General features: G+C 42.8%; 1 protein-coding gene across 1 annotated transcript; it reads right to left on the bottom strand.

Moving 5' to 3' along the window:
- Positions 1 to 996: 996 nt before the first annotated feature.
- Positions 997 to 8,114, bottom strand: LOC133578119 (odorant receptor 131-2-like). Its single transcript, XM_061932297.2, has 4 exons — positions 8,014 to 8,114; positions 4,174 to 4,312; positions 1,298 to 1,723; positions 997 to 1,230 (listed from the first exon to the last, which is right to left on the bottom strand). Exons 1-4 carry the CDS (start codon positions 8,076 to 8,078, stop codon positions 997 to 999), a joined length of 864 nt encoding a protein of 287 aa, XP_061788281.2. The 5' UTR covers positions 8,079 to 8,114.
- Positions 8,115 to 14,689: the final 6,575 nt, after the last annotated feature.

The following is a 14,689-nucleotide window of genomic DNA, read 5'->3' as shown; positions in this document are numbered from 1 at the left end:
AACCGTTTTGTACATAGAATTGATATCAAATATTATCTAATTAAAATGTCAAAATATTTATAATAAAACGACAAATCAACATGATTAAGACATATCGTAACACCAAATCATATTAATTTGATGTTTGTTAGAAATACTTGATCATGTTGATTTGATGTGTAAAATACATTTTATATTACATTATTAATAATTATATATGTAATACAATATGTAATAATATTACATTGTTACAGGGATGTTTGTAAAACTTTTATAACAAATATTTGATCACATTAAAGAGATGTTTTATTATTCACATTTTGTCATGTTAATTTTATGTTTTTACGTTTTTTAATTTGATGTTTTATCAAAATATTGATCATGTTAATTTGAAGCTCTATTGTTATCATTTTTTCATGTTACTTTGATGCCTATACAAATTAATTTGATGTTTTATCACAAATATTTCATCATGTTAATGTGGTGTTTTATTACAAATATTTGATCCCGTTAATGTGGTGTTTTATTACAAATATTTGATCACGTTAATTTAATATTTTATTACAAATATTTGATCATGTTAATTTGATGTTTTATTACAAATATTGTCTCATGTTATTAGATGTCTTATTACTTCATCATGTTGATTTATTTAAAATATTTGATCATATTAAGTAGTTTTTTTTATATTAATGTTTTATCATGTTACTTTGACGTGTATACAACTTTTATTATACAGTTGTTCATTTGATCTTTTGTTACAAATATTTCATCATGTTAAGTACATTTTTCATTATTGATATTTTGTTTTATTCAAAATATTTGTTCATTACAGTACTATTAATATTTCATTGTACATATTATTTGAAGTTGAGGCTTTTATATAATTTTTAAAACAGGCACTGAGAATATTTTTTTCGTCTCCCTCACCCCCCACCTTTTAATTTGAAATCCCAGCTCCAGGAACCCACTGAAGTTGACCTTGACAGTACCCCCTCCCCTTAGGCGAGGCTCCCGTCAAGCGACGGCGCCGACGCGCACGTTTCCGAGGCTCTGACAGGCTAAATAGCGAGTCCAGTACTTCCTGAAGAGCTCGTCTCTGAAACCGTAGACGACGGGGCTGAGGAAGCGAGGGATGATGTAGACCAGCAAGAAAAAGATGTAGCGGATCTCCAGGCTGAGAAGCGGGAAGAGCGAGATGAGTGCCGCCTGCAGCGACGGGACAACGAAGGCCAGCAAGCAGAGCAGCAGCTGAAGGACACGAGAAGAAGAAGCTTAAAAAGAGAGAACCAGCATCAACGTAAGAAGAAGGCGCCACCTGCAGGCCGTGGAGCAGCACGGTGTTTCGGGCCCTGGTGACGGACGCCAGGCCGGCGGAGGCGGCGCGCGCCGCCATCATGATCTTGCAGTACGTGAAGACGAGGGTGAGGAAGACGAAGGACAAGTAGACGCCGTCAAAGACGAAATTCTTGTAGTAGATGGAGCGATGGCGGAAGAGGAGCGAGTGGTCGCAGAAGATTGCGGCGTGGAAGAAGCTGGGCGGCTCCTTCAGTACGGTGATGAGCAGGTCGGTGATGGGGGGCGTGGCCGTCAGCATTAGGATGGCGCCCACGAGGAGCAGCGTGCGCGGCACAGTGCACATCTGGCTGTAGTGCAGCGGGAAGCAGATGGACACGTAGCGCTCCACCGCCATGCCCGCCAGGATAAGGGGTGTGGAGCGCGTGGTCAGGACCGCTGTCATGATCTGCGCAAATCAGAAAGACGCCATGTTAGCGCTTATTAGCAATAAAACGCCACGTCAGCTTCTTATTAGCACTATGATGCCATTTTAGCTCTTATTAGCAATAAGACGCCACGTTAGCATCTTATTCGCACTATGACACCACGTTAATACGCCACGTTAGCATCTTATTTGCACTATGACAGCACGTTAGCTCTTATTAGCAATACAACGCCACGTTAGCTCTTATTAGCAATAAGACGCCACGTTAGTATCTTATTCACACTATGACACCACGTTAATACGCCACGTTAGCATCTTATTTGCACTATGACACCACGTTAGCTCTTATTAGCAATAAAACGCCACGTTAGCATCTTATTAGCACCATGATGCCATTTTAGCTCTTATTAGCAATAAGACGCCACGTTAGCATCTTATTCACACTATGACACCACGTTAATACGCCACGTTAGGATCTTATTGCACTATGACACCACGTTAGCGCTTATTAGCAATAAGACGCCACGTTAGCATCTTATTAGCACTATGACGCCATTTTAGCTCTTATTAGCAATAAGATGCCACGTTAGCATCTTATTCGCACTATGACACCACGTTAATACGCCACGTTAGCATATTATTTGCACTATGACACCACGTTAGCTCTTATTAGCAATAAGACGCCACGTTAGTATCTTATTCACACTATGACACCACGTTAATACGCCACGTTAGGATCTTATTTGCACTATGACACCACGTTAGCGCTTATTAGCAATAAGACGCCACGTTAGCATCTTATTCACACTATGACACCACGTTAATACGCCACGTTAGGATCTTATTTGCACTATGACACCACGTTAGCGCTTATTAGCAATAATACGCCACGTTAGCATCTTATTAGCACTATGACGCCATTTTAGCTCTTATTAGCAATAAGATGCCACGTTAGCATCTTATTCGCACTATGACACCACGTTAATACGCCACGTTAGCATCTTATTTGCACTATGACACCACGTTAGCTCTTATTAGCAATAAGACGCCACGTTAGCATCTTATTCACACTATGACACCACGTTAATACGCCACGTTAGGATCTTATTTGCACTATGACACCACGTTAGCGCCTATTAGCAATAAAACGCCACATTGGCATCTTATTTGCACTATGATGCCATTTTAGCTCTTATTAGCAATAAGACGCCACGTTAGCATCTTATTCGCACTATGACACTACGTTAGCGCTTATTAGCAATAAGACGCCACATTAGCATCTTATTCGCACTATGACACTACGTTAGCTCTTATTAGCAATAACACGTCACGTTAGCATCTTATTCGCACTATGACACCACATTAGCTCTCATTAGCAATAAGACGCCACATTAGCATCTTATTTGCACTATGACACCACTTTAGCTCTTATTAGCAATAAGACGCCACGTTAGCATCTTATTTGCACTATGACACCACTTTAGCTCTTATTAGCAATAAGACGCCACGTTAGCATCTTATTCGCACTATGACACTACGTTAATACACCACGTTAGCTCTTATTCGCACTATGACACCACGTTAGCTCTTATTAGCAATAAGACACCACGTTAGCATCTTATTCGCACTATAACGCCACGTTAGCTCTTATTAGCAATAAGACACCATGTTAGCATCTTATTCGCACTATGACGCCATGTTACCATTTATTAGCAATTTGATGCCATGTTAGCATCTTATATTAGCAATAAAACGCCATCCGCACAATGACGCCATGTTCACCCTTATTAGCAGAATAACACAATGTTAGCATATTAGCAGAAAAACACCACGTTAGCATCTTATTCGCACTATAACGCCACGTTAGCTCTTATTAGCAATAAGACACCACGTTAGCATCTTATTCGCACTATGACGCCATGTTACCATTTATTAGCAATTTGATGCCATGTTAGCATCTTATATTAGCAATAAAACGCCATCCGCACAATGACGCCATGTTTACCCTTATTAGCAGAATAACACAATGTTAGCATATTAGCAGAAAAACATCATGTTAGCTTGGTAGCAGAATAACGCCATGTTAGTGCTTATTAACAGAATTATTCCATGTTAGCTTATTAGCAGAATGACACCGTGTTTGCTCCTATTAGCACAATAACACCACGTTTACCCTTGTTAGCAGAATGACACCACGTGAGCCTATTAACAGAATAACGCCATGTTAGCTTATAGAATGGCGCCATGTTTGTGCTTATTAGCAGAGCGACGCCATGTTAGCTTAATAGCAGAACGATGCCATGTTTGCTCCTATTAGCACAATAACACCATATTTACCCTCATTAGCAGAATGACACCATGCTAGCCAATTAACAGAATACCGCCATGTTAGCTCACAGACTGACTGGCATGTTTGTGCTTATTAGCAGAACGACATCTTGTTAGCGCTTATTGGCGCCATAAAAAGTCACCAGCAGGCAGCAGAAAGAGGCGTGTATCCTCCTGAAGATGTAGCTGAGCATGTAGAGCGTTGTCACCAAACTCAGTTGTAGAGCGTCGTTGACCACCATGTAGATGAACATGATGTAGCGCGGGTTGTCATAGAACACGCTGCACAAACAAACAGAATCACACACACACACTACATATATCATATGTACATTACACACAAAAGGACATGAGGATGAGATAATTTCCGGAAAGAGCAATATAACATTTTTAATCAAATAAAAAAAAAAACGATAGGAATTTTGCCTATCGTTCACAATCATTATGAGGGACAAGAAGACAAACCTTTTATTTCCTGCTTTCTAACATATAAAAATTGGCGCGTTCTTGGAAGCTAGCAATGCAGCTAATGGGAGAAGCCAAATGTACTTTGAAAATGCATTCAAATACCGCCAACAATACTTATTTTACGTACCATAGCGTGTATGATAACCAAGCTGTAGCAACACTGTTATTGTAAGAGCGAACACTGAGGAACTCTTTTTCTAGCGTAGTAACACATCGGCGTACTACGGTATTACGGTCCCGTGGCCATGGATGAAGTGCTGGCTGTCCAGAGTCGGGACCTGGGGTGGACCGCTCGCCTGTGCATCGGTTGGGTACATCTCTACGCTGCTGACCCGTCTCCGCTCGGGATGGTTTCCTGCTGGCCCCACTATGGACTAGACTCTCACTATTATGTTAGATCCACTATGGACTGGACTCTCACTATTATGTTAGGTCAGTGGTTCTTAACCTGGGTTCGATCGAACCCTAGGGGTTCGGTGAGTCGGCCTCAGGGGTTCGGCGGAGCCTCCGCCACGGAGGTAAAGACACATCCGACTTATCGTGTAAATAAAAACTTCTCCCTATCAGCGTATTATGGATACCCCCAAACAATGTTCCCTCTAATTTTCCATCTGATTTGCAGGGTGTTTGATTAATCGATTGAAACTTTTACTAGCAGATTGCAAAGGAAGAGAATACCCAGTACAGTTTACACAGTACAGTACATATTCCGTACAATTGACCACTAAATGGTAACACCCGAATAAGCTTTTCAACTTGTTTAAGTTGGGGTCCACATTAATCAATTAATGGTAATGTGTGTAAGGTGTGTAATTTGTTTTGAGTTTGTGCACTGTGTTGGCTTTGTTCTTTGAACAAGGTGATGTTCATGCATGGTTCATTTTGTGCACCAGTAAAAAAACATGACTTTTTCTTGAATTTGAAAAAAATATATATATATTTTTCACTAAAGAAGGGTTCGGTGAATGCGCATATGAAACTGGTGGGGTTCGGTACCTCCAACAAGGTTAAGAACCACTGTGTTAGAGCCACTATGGACTGAACTTTCACAATATTATACTAGACCCACTCGACGTCCATTACATCTGGTCTCCCCTAGGGGGTTGAGGGGGTGGGGGGTGGGGGTGGGGGGGGGTCACCCACATCTGCGGTCCTCTCCAAGGTTTCTCATAATCATTCACATTGACATCCCACTGGGTTGTGAGTTTTTCCATGCCCTTATGTGGGCTCTGAACCGAGGATGTCGTTGTGGCTTGTGCAGCCCTTTGAGACACTTGTGATTTAGGGCTATATAAATAAACATTGATTGATTGATTGATTGATATTAGCCATAAAAGCTAACTACTGCAAGAGATAAACTAGCATCTACATCAGCGCGAAACGCGTCTGAGTTTGTCACTGGAAATCATGAACAATGATATTACAGTATCTGTAAAGTATTAGCCCACTTTTCATGTTTTGTTTGTACACAGCTCGCTAGACAGTGTATGTACTGTAGTGTATCATGTTCATTCCAGCTGGCCGGGGACGTTTCCTGTCGATTTGGGCGCACCAATAATTCGGCGTAGCTTGGCTCAAAAGTTCCAGATTTGCAGCGTGACCATGGTAGGTAATTAACAGCATGAAGAAACATAAGCTCCAGACGTTTTGTTGAGGATTGATGTCCCCTCTTTTGAATTATTTTCCTCCCATATTTAAATGTCTATACACTTATTCCTTCATTTAGTTTTGTAAGACTGAAAATATTTGAGTGCCAGTCGAGTGGAAAAACAAGTACAGTCGTGGTCAAAAGTCTACATACACTTACTGACATCACATGGACAAAGATAAGACCTTCTGGAAGAAAGTTCTGTGGTCAGATGAAACAAAAATGGAGCTGTTTGGCCACGATACCCAGCAATATGTTTGGAGGAGAAAAGGTGAGGCCTTTAATGCCAGGAACACCATTCCATGCATGGTGGTGGTAGTATTATGCTCTGGGCCTGTTTTGCTGCCAATGGAACTGGTGCTTTACAGAGACTAAATGGGACAATGGAAAAGGAGGATTACCTCCAAATTCTTCAGGACAACCTAAAATCATCACCCCAGAGGTTGGGTCTTTGGCGCAGTTGGGTGTTCCAACAGGAGAATGACCCCAAACACACGTCAAAAGTGGTAAAGGAATGGCTAAATCAGGCTAGAATTAAGATTTTAGAATGTTAAAGTCCTGACTTAAACGTGTGGACAATGCTGAAGAAACAAGTCCATGTCAGAAAACCAACACATTTAGCTGAACTTCACCAATTTTGTCAAGCGGTGTGGTCAAAAACTCAACCAGAAGCTTGTGGATGGCTACCAAAAGCGCCTTATTGCAGTGAAACTTGCCAAGGGACATGTAACCAAATATTAACATTGCTGTATGTATACTTTTGACCCAGCAGATTTGGTCACATTTTCAGTAGACCCATAATAAATTCTTAAAAGAACCAAACTTCATGAATGTTTTTGTGACAAACAAGTATGTGCTCCAATCACTCTGTCACAAAAAAATAAGAGTTGTAGAAATGATTGGAAACTCAAGACAGCCATGACATTATGTTCTTTACAAGTGTATGTAAACTTTTGACCACGACTGTATACACCATATTGAAGCTATTATAATAAATATCTCATGTATGACACCGAAAGACTGACAAAGGTTGCGAATAAATACAGTAGATATGATCAAAATACTATCAATCTCACAGAGATTCCCGAGCCATTTTGAGAGATAATGAGCTAGCCAGTCACGTGATGTAGAGGTAGGAACCACAGATCCCTTCCCCATCAACAACAATGCAAAAAATGCTGACTTTGTGGGAGCAAATAACGATTATTTTGGGAACAATTCATATTTTTGATCCTGTAGCTCTGCTAAACAGATCCAGCTTTAGCATCATGTAGCAGTATTGCTAAGTGCTAAACAAGAAATACAAACTACAAACATAATAAAACGATTGCTTACTGTACAAGGTCTGCTCTCACTGTGATGACGACTTATAGGATGTCCATATCTTCCCGTCTGCTCCAACGTTTCAGGCTCTTCTTCGTGCTCGCTTCTATAAGCAGCAGTTCATCCTCCGTATATTCAGCTTCAAAAAGATAAGGTTGTGAATACTCATTTGTCCAAAAATTGTCGCCTTTGTTGTCTGTTATCAAGTCTGCCTTGTTTAGAAAACACATTTTATTCAGGGAGTAGGGCCAAATTTGTTGCAGGAAGTCGGAAGCGCGCTGCTATGGAAACGGAAATAAATGCGCTGAGGAAAGAAGTTCCAGTAATGCATAAAAGGATTAAAATACGGTAAATATTGAACATCTTGCAAGCGTTTTTATCGTCTTTAAAATCCTAAAAAAAAGACGTGTTCTTGTCCCTCATAATGATTGTGAACGATAGGCGACTTTCCAAAAAAGGCACAGTACCCCTCTAAGGTGCAGTGTGAAAAAGTAAATATGTTCATTTGCGTTCATGAGGACTCAGGTGAGAGGAATTGAGGCACCTGTGTTGCAGGAAGGTGTGCACCATGCTGCCGTTGATGACGCTGAGGGCGAGCCACACCGTCATGGCCACGATGTTCTTGGCCAGGGCGTTGGAGAAGCTGTCTTTAGGCACCGCCTCCCCGCTGCCGGCGCCCGGCAAGCTGGCGTTGGCTATCAGAGAGTCCAACAGGCCTGGGGGGGTGGAGTTTAGCATCTCCATGAACCTTCTTCACGTACTGTCTGTGGAAATGATTATTACATGTCATATCATATCTTCATCGTCATCAACCTTATTGTACTGACCTGCTCACGATGACATCAACAGCCCCCCACTGCCGCCGCCGCCGCCGCTCATCATGCACACGGAACCTAATTGTCACTAACAGACATCGACTCAAACTTAGCCATCATAGACACCATTTAGAACATATTAGAACCTCTTATAACACGACATAGAACATCTTAGGATGCTGTGGAACGTAATATTTTGGAAAACATTGTGGTACTCTTGCTAGAACACACTGTAGAACAGGCCTGGGCAATTATTTTGACTCGGGGGGCCAAATTTAGAGAAACAAATGTGTCTGGGGGCCGGTATATCGGATTTTTAGGAACATTAATACAAAACCTCACAATAATGTCTGATTGAACGCTAAAAACGTTATGGAATTTAAATTATTTTTACTGAATGAGACACCCAGATTGTACATGTAAATAAAGAATGTGGGATTTACAATATTACTTATGAACGATAAAACACTGAATATTGACAACTAGAGATGTCGGTATCGTTTTTTTTAAATTATCGGTAGTGTTTTTTTAATCTTTTTTATTTTTATTAAATCAACATAAAAAACACAAGATACACTTACAATTAGTGCCCCAACCCAAAAAACCTCCCTCCCCCATTCACACTCATTCACACAAAAGGGTTGTTTCTTTCTGTTATTAATATTCTGGTTCCTACATTAAATATCAATATATATCAATACAGTCTGCAAGGGATACAGTCCATAAGCACACATGATTGTGCGTGCTGCTGGTCCACTAATAGTACTAACCTTTAACAGTTAATTTTACTCATTTTCATTAATTACTAGTTTCTATCTAACTGTTTTTATATTGTTTTACTTTCTTTTTTATTCAAGAAAAAGTGTTATCTTATTTTATAAATTAAAAAAAAAGGACCTTATCTTCACCATACCTGGTTGTCCAAATTAGGCATAATAATGTGTTAATTCCACGACTGTATATATCGCTATTGGTTGATACCGGTATCGGTAATTAAAGAGTTGGACAATATCGGAATATCGGATATCGGCAAAAAGCCATTATCGGACATCCCTATTGACAACATATGAACGTCACACCCCCCCTTCTCCATCGACATATTTTACAATCAAGTGAAAGGCAACAATAATGCAACAAACACAGCGAAATATGAACGCAAAGGGTAAAAAAAAAACATATATACATACATACAGCCAGTAACTTGTTAGGACAGTGATTCTCAAACTGTGGTACGTGTACCACTTTTGGTACGCCTAAGAATCACTTGAATAAAACACAGTATTCAAACACAGTGTTACTGTAAAAACGGTTGTGTTTGTTACAGTGGACAAAATATGAAATATACTGTACTTGTTAAGTAAAACCTCTGCCTTGTTTTTATGAATACTTAGACCTACTACGCTACTGTATTTTAATGTTGGTCATTACGGTGGTACTTGGAGAGCCAAATGTTTTCTAGGGTGCCACTTGGTGAAAAACATTTGAAAACCACAGTCTTAGAACAGAGTTAAATATTGCAGAACGTCTTAAAACACTACGGCACATTCCGAAATATATTACAGTGTTAGCAAAACACCTTAGAACCCTGTGTAATAATTATAGCACAGCCTACACTGGCATGGAATATCCAGGAACATCTTTGCACACCGTAGTACACTTTAGGACATTCTGGAACATAGACCCTGTGGAATATTGTGGAACATCTGACAAAACCGGGTGGAGAATCCTGAAACATTGTATAACATTGGAATATTGTAGGACACCTTTAAAGACTGTGGAATATTGTAGAACATCCAAGGACATCCTAAAACACAACAATGTAAAACATCTTACATGTTAGACACTGTGGGATATTGTAGAACATCCTAGAACACCGGGTGGAGATTCCTGAAACATTGTAGAACACTGTGAAATATTGTAGGACATCTTTAAAGACTGTGGAATGTTGTAGGACCACTTTAAAGACTGTGGAATATTGTAGGACATTCTGGAACATCTTAAAACATAACCATGTAAAACATCCTGGTACATGTTAGACACCGTGGAATATTGTAGCACATCCTAGGACATCCTTAAACACAACAATGTAAAACATCCTGGTACATATTAGACACAGTGGAATATTGTGGAACATCCTAGGACATCGTTAAACAGTGAACACAACCATGTAAAAAATCCTGGTACATGTTAGACACCGTGGAATATTGTAGAACATCCTAGTACATCTTAAAACAAAACAATGTAAGACATCCTTAAACACAACCATGTAAAAAATCCTGGTACATGTTAGACATCGTGGAATATTGTAGAACATCCTAGAACATCTTAAAACAAAACAATGTAAGACATCCTTAAACACAACCATGTAAAAAATCCTGGTACATGTTAGACATCGTGGAATATTGTAGAACATCCTAGAACATCTTAAAACAAAACAATGTAAGACATCCTTAAACACAACCATGTAAAAAATCCTGGTACATGTTAGACACTGTGGAATATTGTAGTACATCATAGAACACCTTAAAACACAACAATGTAAGACATCCTGGTCCATATTAGACACTGTGGAATATTGTAGTACGTCCTAGAACCCTGGGTTGTACAACCTGGAACATGTTAGAGCCTTGGAGAATAGTGTACAACATAGTACACTGGAAGATTGTAAAACATCTTAGTAAAACATCCCGGGGCATCTTAAATCAGCATAGAATGCCGTGGACATACTGCAACGCTTTTTAGAACTCTTAGTACACAACATTCTAGAACACAGTAGATGGTTGCAGAATATCCTATAACATCTCAGAACATTGCAAAACATCTTCAACAGTTGTGTAAATAGTAAAAAGAGAAGATTGTGGAGCAGTAAGATGCAGACAGGAGGTGTCAATGGAGACAGAGGAAGAAGACACAAATGAGGAAGAAAGAGAAGAAGAGGACGAAGAAGACGCTCACCTGAGGAGACTGACTATCAACTGCTGCTGCTTTACTTATATGCTATGTGATGATGTCATAGGTCATGAGACGCACCTCTGACTGTCATGGGCGGGCGGATCATTATTATCATTTCTGAAGAACCAACCAACAGAAGAACAAGCAGCTAATCAGAGGAACATTTAACTGATTCATACATTTACTACTAAAAACTTAATCAAGTAAAGCTTCTGGGTGTAAAGTGCAAAATGACAAAAAGTAAAAGCTCGGTTACGATAAAATGTGTTACAAAAATAATCTGATCTACAAAAGCTTTGCGTGTACTAAAGCACGTGCAAACTTGATATCACACAAAGCTGATCTACTAAACTTGTGCGCAGAGGATTGCGTCTCTTTCGTGTTTGTCTTCATGGATATGCAGGATATGTGCTGATCATCAGAACGCCCACTATATTGAGAGGAGAAAATGCAAATACAATCATTTACCACACGCAGTGTGATTTATCAGGGCTAAATTGTACTGTGGGAGCAGTTTTACCTCTTTTTTTAGTACGTCTAGAAACGTGCTTGTCCTGGAGTTGCCTCTGCGATCTCCAGCTCACCTGTCGCACAAGCGGCCATCAGGCGCCCGCACACGACTCCCTCGTCGGCCTAGAGTGTGGCCGTTTCATGGACGGCCTCCGCGCGATCAGCAGCTATGCCAAGGACCTGGGCATGGACGATTGCAGCTGCTGGTGCGCCGTGGCCACTCGCGTCTGCCTTCTCGTTGGCCGCGGATGTGGCCATTCCGTGGGCGCTCACCTCGGCTTTTTGAGGCATATGGGCGCAGTTTGGCAACCCTCCGCCATTCCCCCCTCCACCCTCCCCTGGTTTTGGACTTTTTGTGAAACAAAACGTCTGGAATCTGTTATAGGAAGGGGGGCTACTGTCAGAAAGGCTACTGACAGTCTGGTTATGTTTGGGTTTTCCGTGGTTCAGAATCACTTCCTGTCATGGTGCTCTTGTTTTGTCAGTGTTTCCTGTTTAGTCTCTGTGTTTTGCAGCACAATTACTTTCTGTTCCATGTCCTGTTAGCACACCTGTTCCCCGTTTAATTAGTTCTATTTAGTTCCACCTGGGTCCTTCCTTCAGGGCTGGATCATTCTTCCCTTTGAAACTGATGCCTAATGTGCTGTTTTGGTTCGATGCTTCCTTGTGAGTAATAAATAGTTTTTTTACTTGCATTCCGCCTGCCGTTCACTGCATCCTTGGGGTCACGGTGCAAGCAGCGGACACCACCCCGTGACAATTTGTAGGCTATATGTTTCCTGTGTTGGTAAAATGCTCTTGTTTGGAAAATCTTACAATATAGTTGATTTGGATGGAGGTTTTATGCAGTCTTTGCAGTTGTTATTGCGCCAGAGAGATAGTTCAAAATAAGATCCCTGTTATGATCCGCTGCCCGGATCATATTTTTGTTTTTGTTTTCAAGTCACTTGTGTTTTCAGCACCTCTTGAGTTTGTTTCTGTTGCCATGACGGCAGATTATAGTCACCTGCCTCTGGTTAGTGTCCCGGACGCGCACCTGTTGCCCGGGCACTAATCAGAGGGCTATTTAGTTTACGCGCTGGCCTCACTCGGTCTGTTGGTTTTGTTTGCTCCTACGCAACAAGTTACACTTTTGGTTTCTCTCATTGTCTACAGTTTTGATATTAGCATCTTTTTGCTACCGCCTTGTTTTCCGTGCCGTGGTGCACCGCGCAGCATTTTGTTTTGCAATCAGAATAAATCATTTATTCTCACCTGCAAGCCGCTTCCTGACATCCCTCTGCATCTTGAAAAGACGACCTCCGGCATCACAATGCCACGCAGGCGTAACAGAAAACCAACAGCAGACAGTCTTTTCGAAGAGGGCGTGGAGGATTCCGGCTACGGGACGTGGCTGGTCTTAAAGGCGATGGAGAGAGAGACTCTCCAGTATTCCCCTTTGGAGCGCGAAGACCTTTTGTGGGGGCCTAACGGTTCGTTGGTCCATATCGACTCCATCTGGCCCGGGGATGTCCGCTCACAGCCAGCCCGAACGCGTCAGCGAAAGCGGTAGTCAGCCAAGAAGACTTCGGCTCGCGGCAAAGACGCACCTATCCCACAACTTTTCCCTCCGGAGCACAGCCAGCTACAAGCAGCCCAGGATTCTCCTCAAATATTTGGTAATTATAATGACCATATTTTCAAAGATTCCTCCGACTGGCCTGTCAATCACTGGGATTGCAGCTATGACGTCATTCCGTTGTCGCCCCCCGAGGACACGCCCCCGTCCACTTTTGATGACGTCATAGAAAAAGACATTTTTTTGCATTCTGTTAATTCTTACTGTCAGCCACTTCCTAATGACTTTAATTTGACAATTAAACACTATCAGGACATTTTTGTTAATTCTAGGTCTAGTCAGTCCCACTCACCTTCTGACTTTCAAGCTCAGCCCCCAATTACTTTGGCCCCACCCTCTAAGGCTCAAGCTCCACCCACTCCTCTGTCTGCTGTGCCACGTGCTGCTCTGCCTTCTCCACTTCCTGTTCCAGCCCAGTCATCTTCTGAGACACCCCTTGAGAAGTATAGTCCTGCTTGGGTGGATGAGTGAACTAAGACTTGAGGAACAATCCCAAGCGGCAAAGGACAATCCGCATGCTATTGAAGAGCAGAATAGAGAATTTGGACAATCAAAAGGGGAGGAGCCTACCCCCCTCCTCACCTCCTCCCTCCCACCCCTAAAGACTGTTCCAGACTGCACAAGACGCGTCTGGGATCCGCTTCTTGAGGGGGGGGCTAGTACTGGGTGCTTTGCTAGTGGGCGGCCACAGCTGCGCCCAGCCAAGCCCAAACCTCCATGCCGGCCTCCGCCACCAGTCCTCCGGCATGCTAAGCCGCAACCCCCTGCCCGGCCGCCACCACCAGTCCTTCGGCGTGCTAAGCCGCAACCCCCGGCCAGTCCACCTCCGCCAAAGTCACGCCCAGCACCTGCTCCAAGTCTGGTTCCCACACCAGCACCTACTCCAAGTCTGGTTCCCACACCAGCACCTGCTCCGCCCACGCCGGCAGACGATCCGCCTGCTCCGCCCACCGTCGACAGCCCGGACGCCTGCTCCGCCCATGCCGGCAGACGAGCCACCTGCTCCGCCTCTGGCTCCGCTCACGCCGACAGACAAGCCGCCTGCTCCGCCTCTGGCTCCGCCCACGCCGACAGACGAGCCGCCTGCTCCGCCTCTGGCTCCGCCCACGCCGACAGACGAGCCGCCTGCTCCGCCTCTGGCTCCGCCCACACCAACAGACGAGCCGCCTGCTCCGCCTCTGGCTCCGCCCACACCGACAGACGAGCCGCCTGCTCCACGGCGACGACGCTTCCTGCTTCCACGGCGACGACTCTTCCTGCTTCCACGGCGACGACGACGCTTCCTGCTTCCACGGCGACGACGACGCTTCCTGTTTCCACGGCGA

This window comes from Nerophis lumbriciformis, linkage group LG38 (genome assembly GCF_033978685.3).
Source record: "Nerophis lumbriciformis linkage group LG38, RoL_Nlum_v2.1, whole genome shotgun sequence".
NCBI lineage: Eukaryota > Metazoa > Chordata > Actinopteri > Syngnathiformes > Syngnathidae > Nerophis > Nerophis lumbriciformis.
The sequence above is the reverse complement of the archived record's forward strand: the minus strand, read 5'-3'. Positions and strand labels throughout refer to the sequence as shown.

Bases quoted from the DNA above. Each gene is read 5' to 3' on its own strand.
- LOC133578119 (XM_061932297.2), bottom strand. From the start codon at position 8,078: ATGACGGTGTGGCTCGCCCTCAGCGTCATCAACGGCAGCATGGTGCAC. The intron at 4,313-8,013 runs GTGCCTCAATTC...TTGTTTGTGCAG, and splicing joins CACACCTTCCTGCAACACAG to CGTGTTCTATGACAACCCGC. The intron at 1,231-1,297 runs GTGGCGCCTTCT...CGTGTCCTTCAG, and splicing joins TGCTGCTCCACGGCCTGCAG to CTGCTGCTCTGCTTGCTGGC.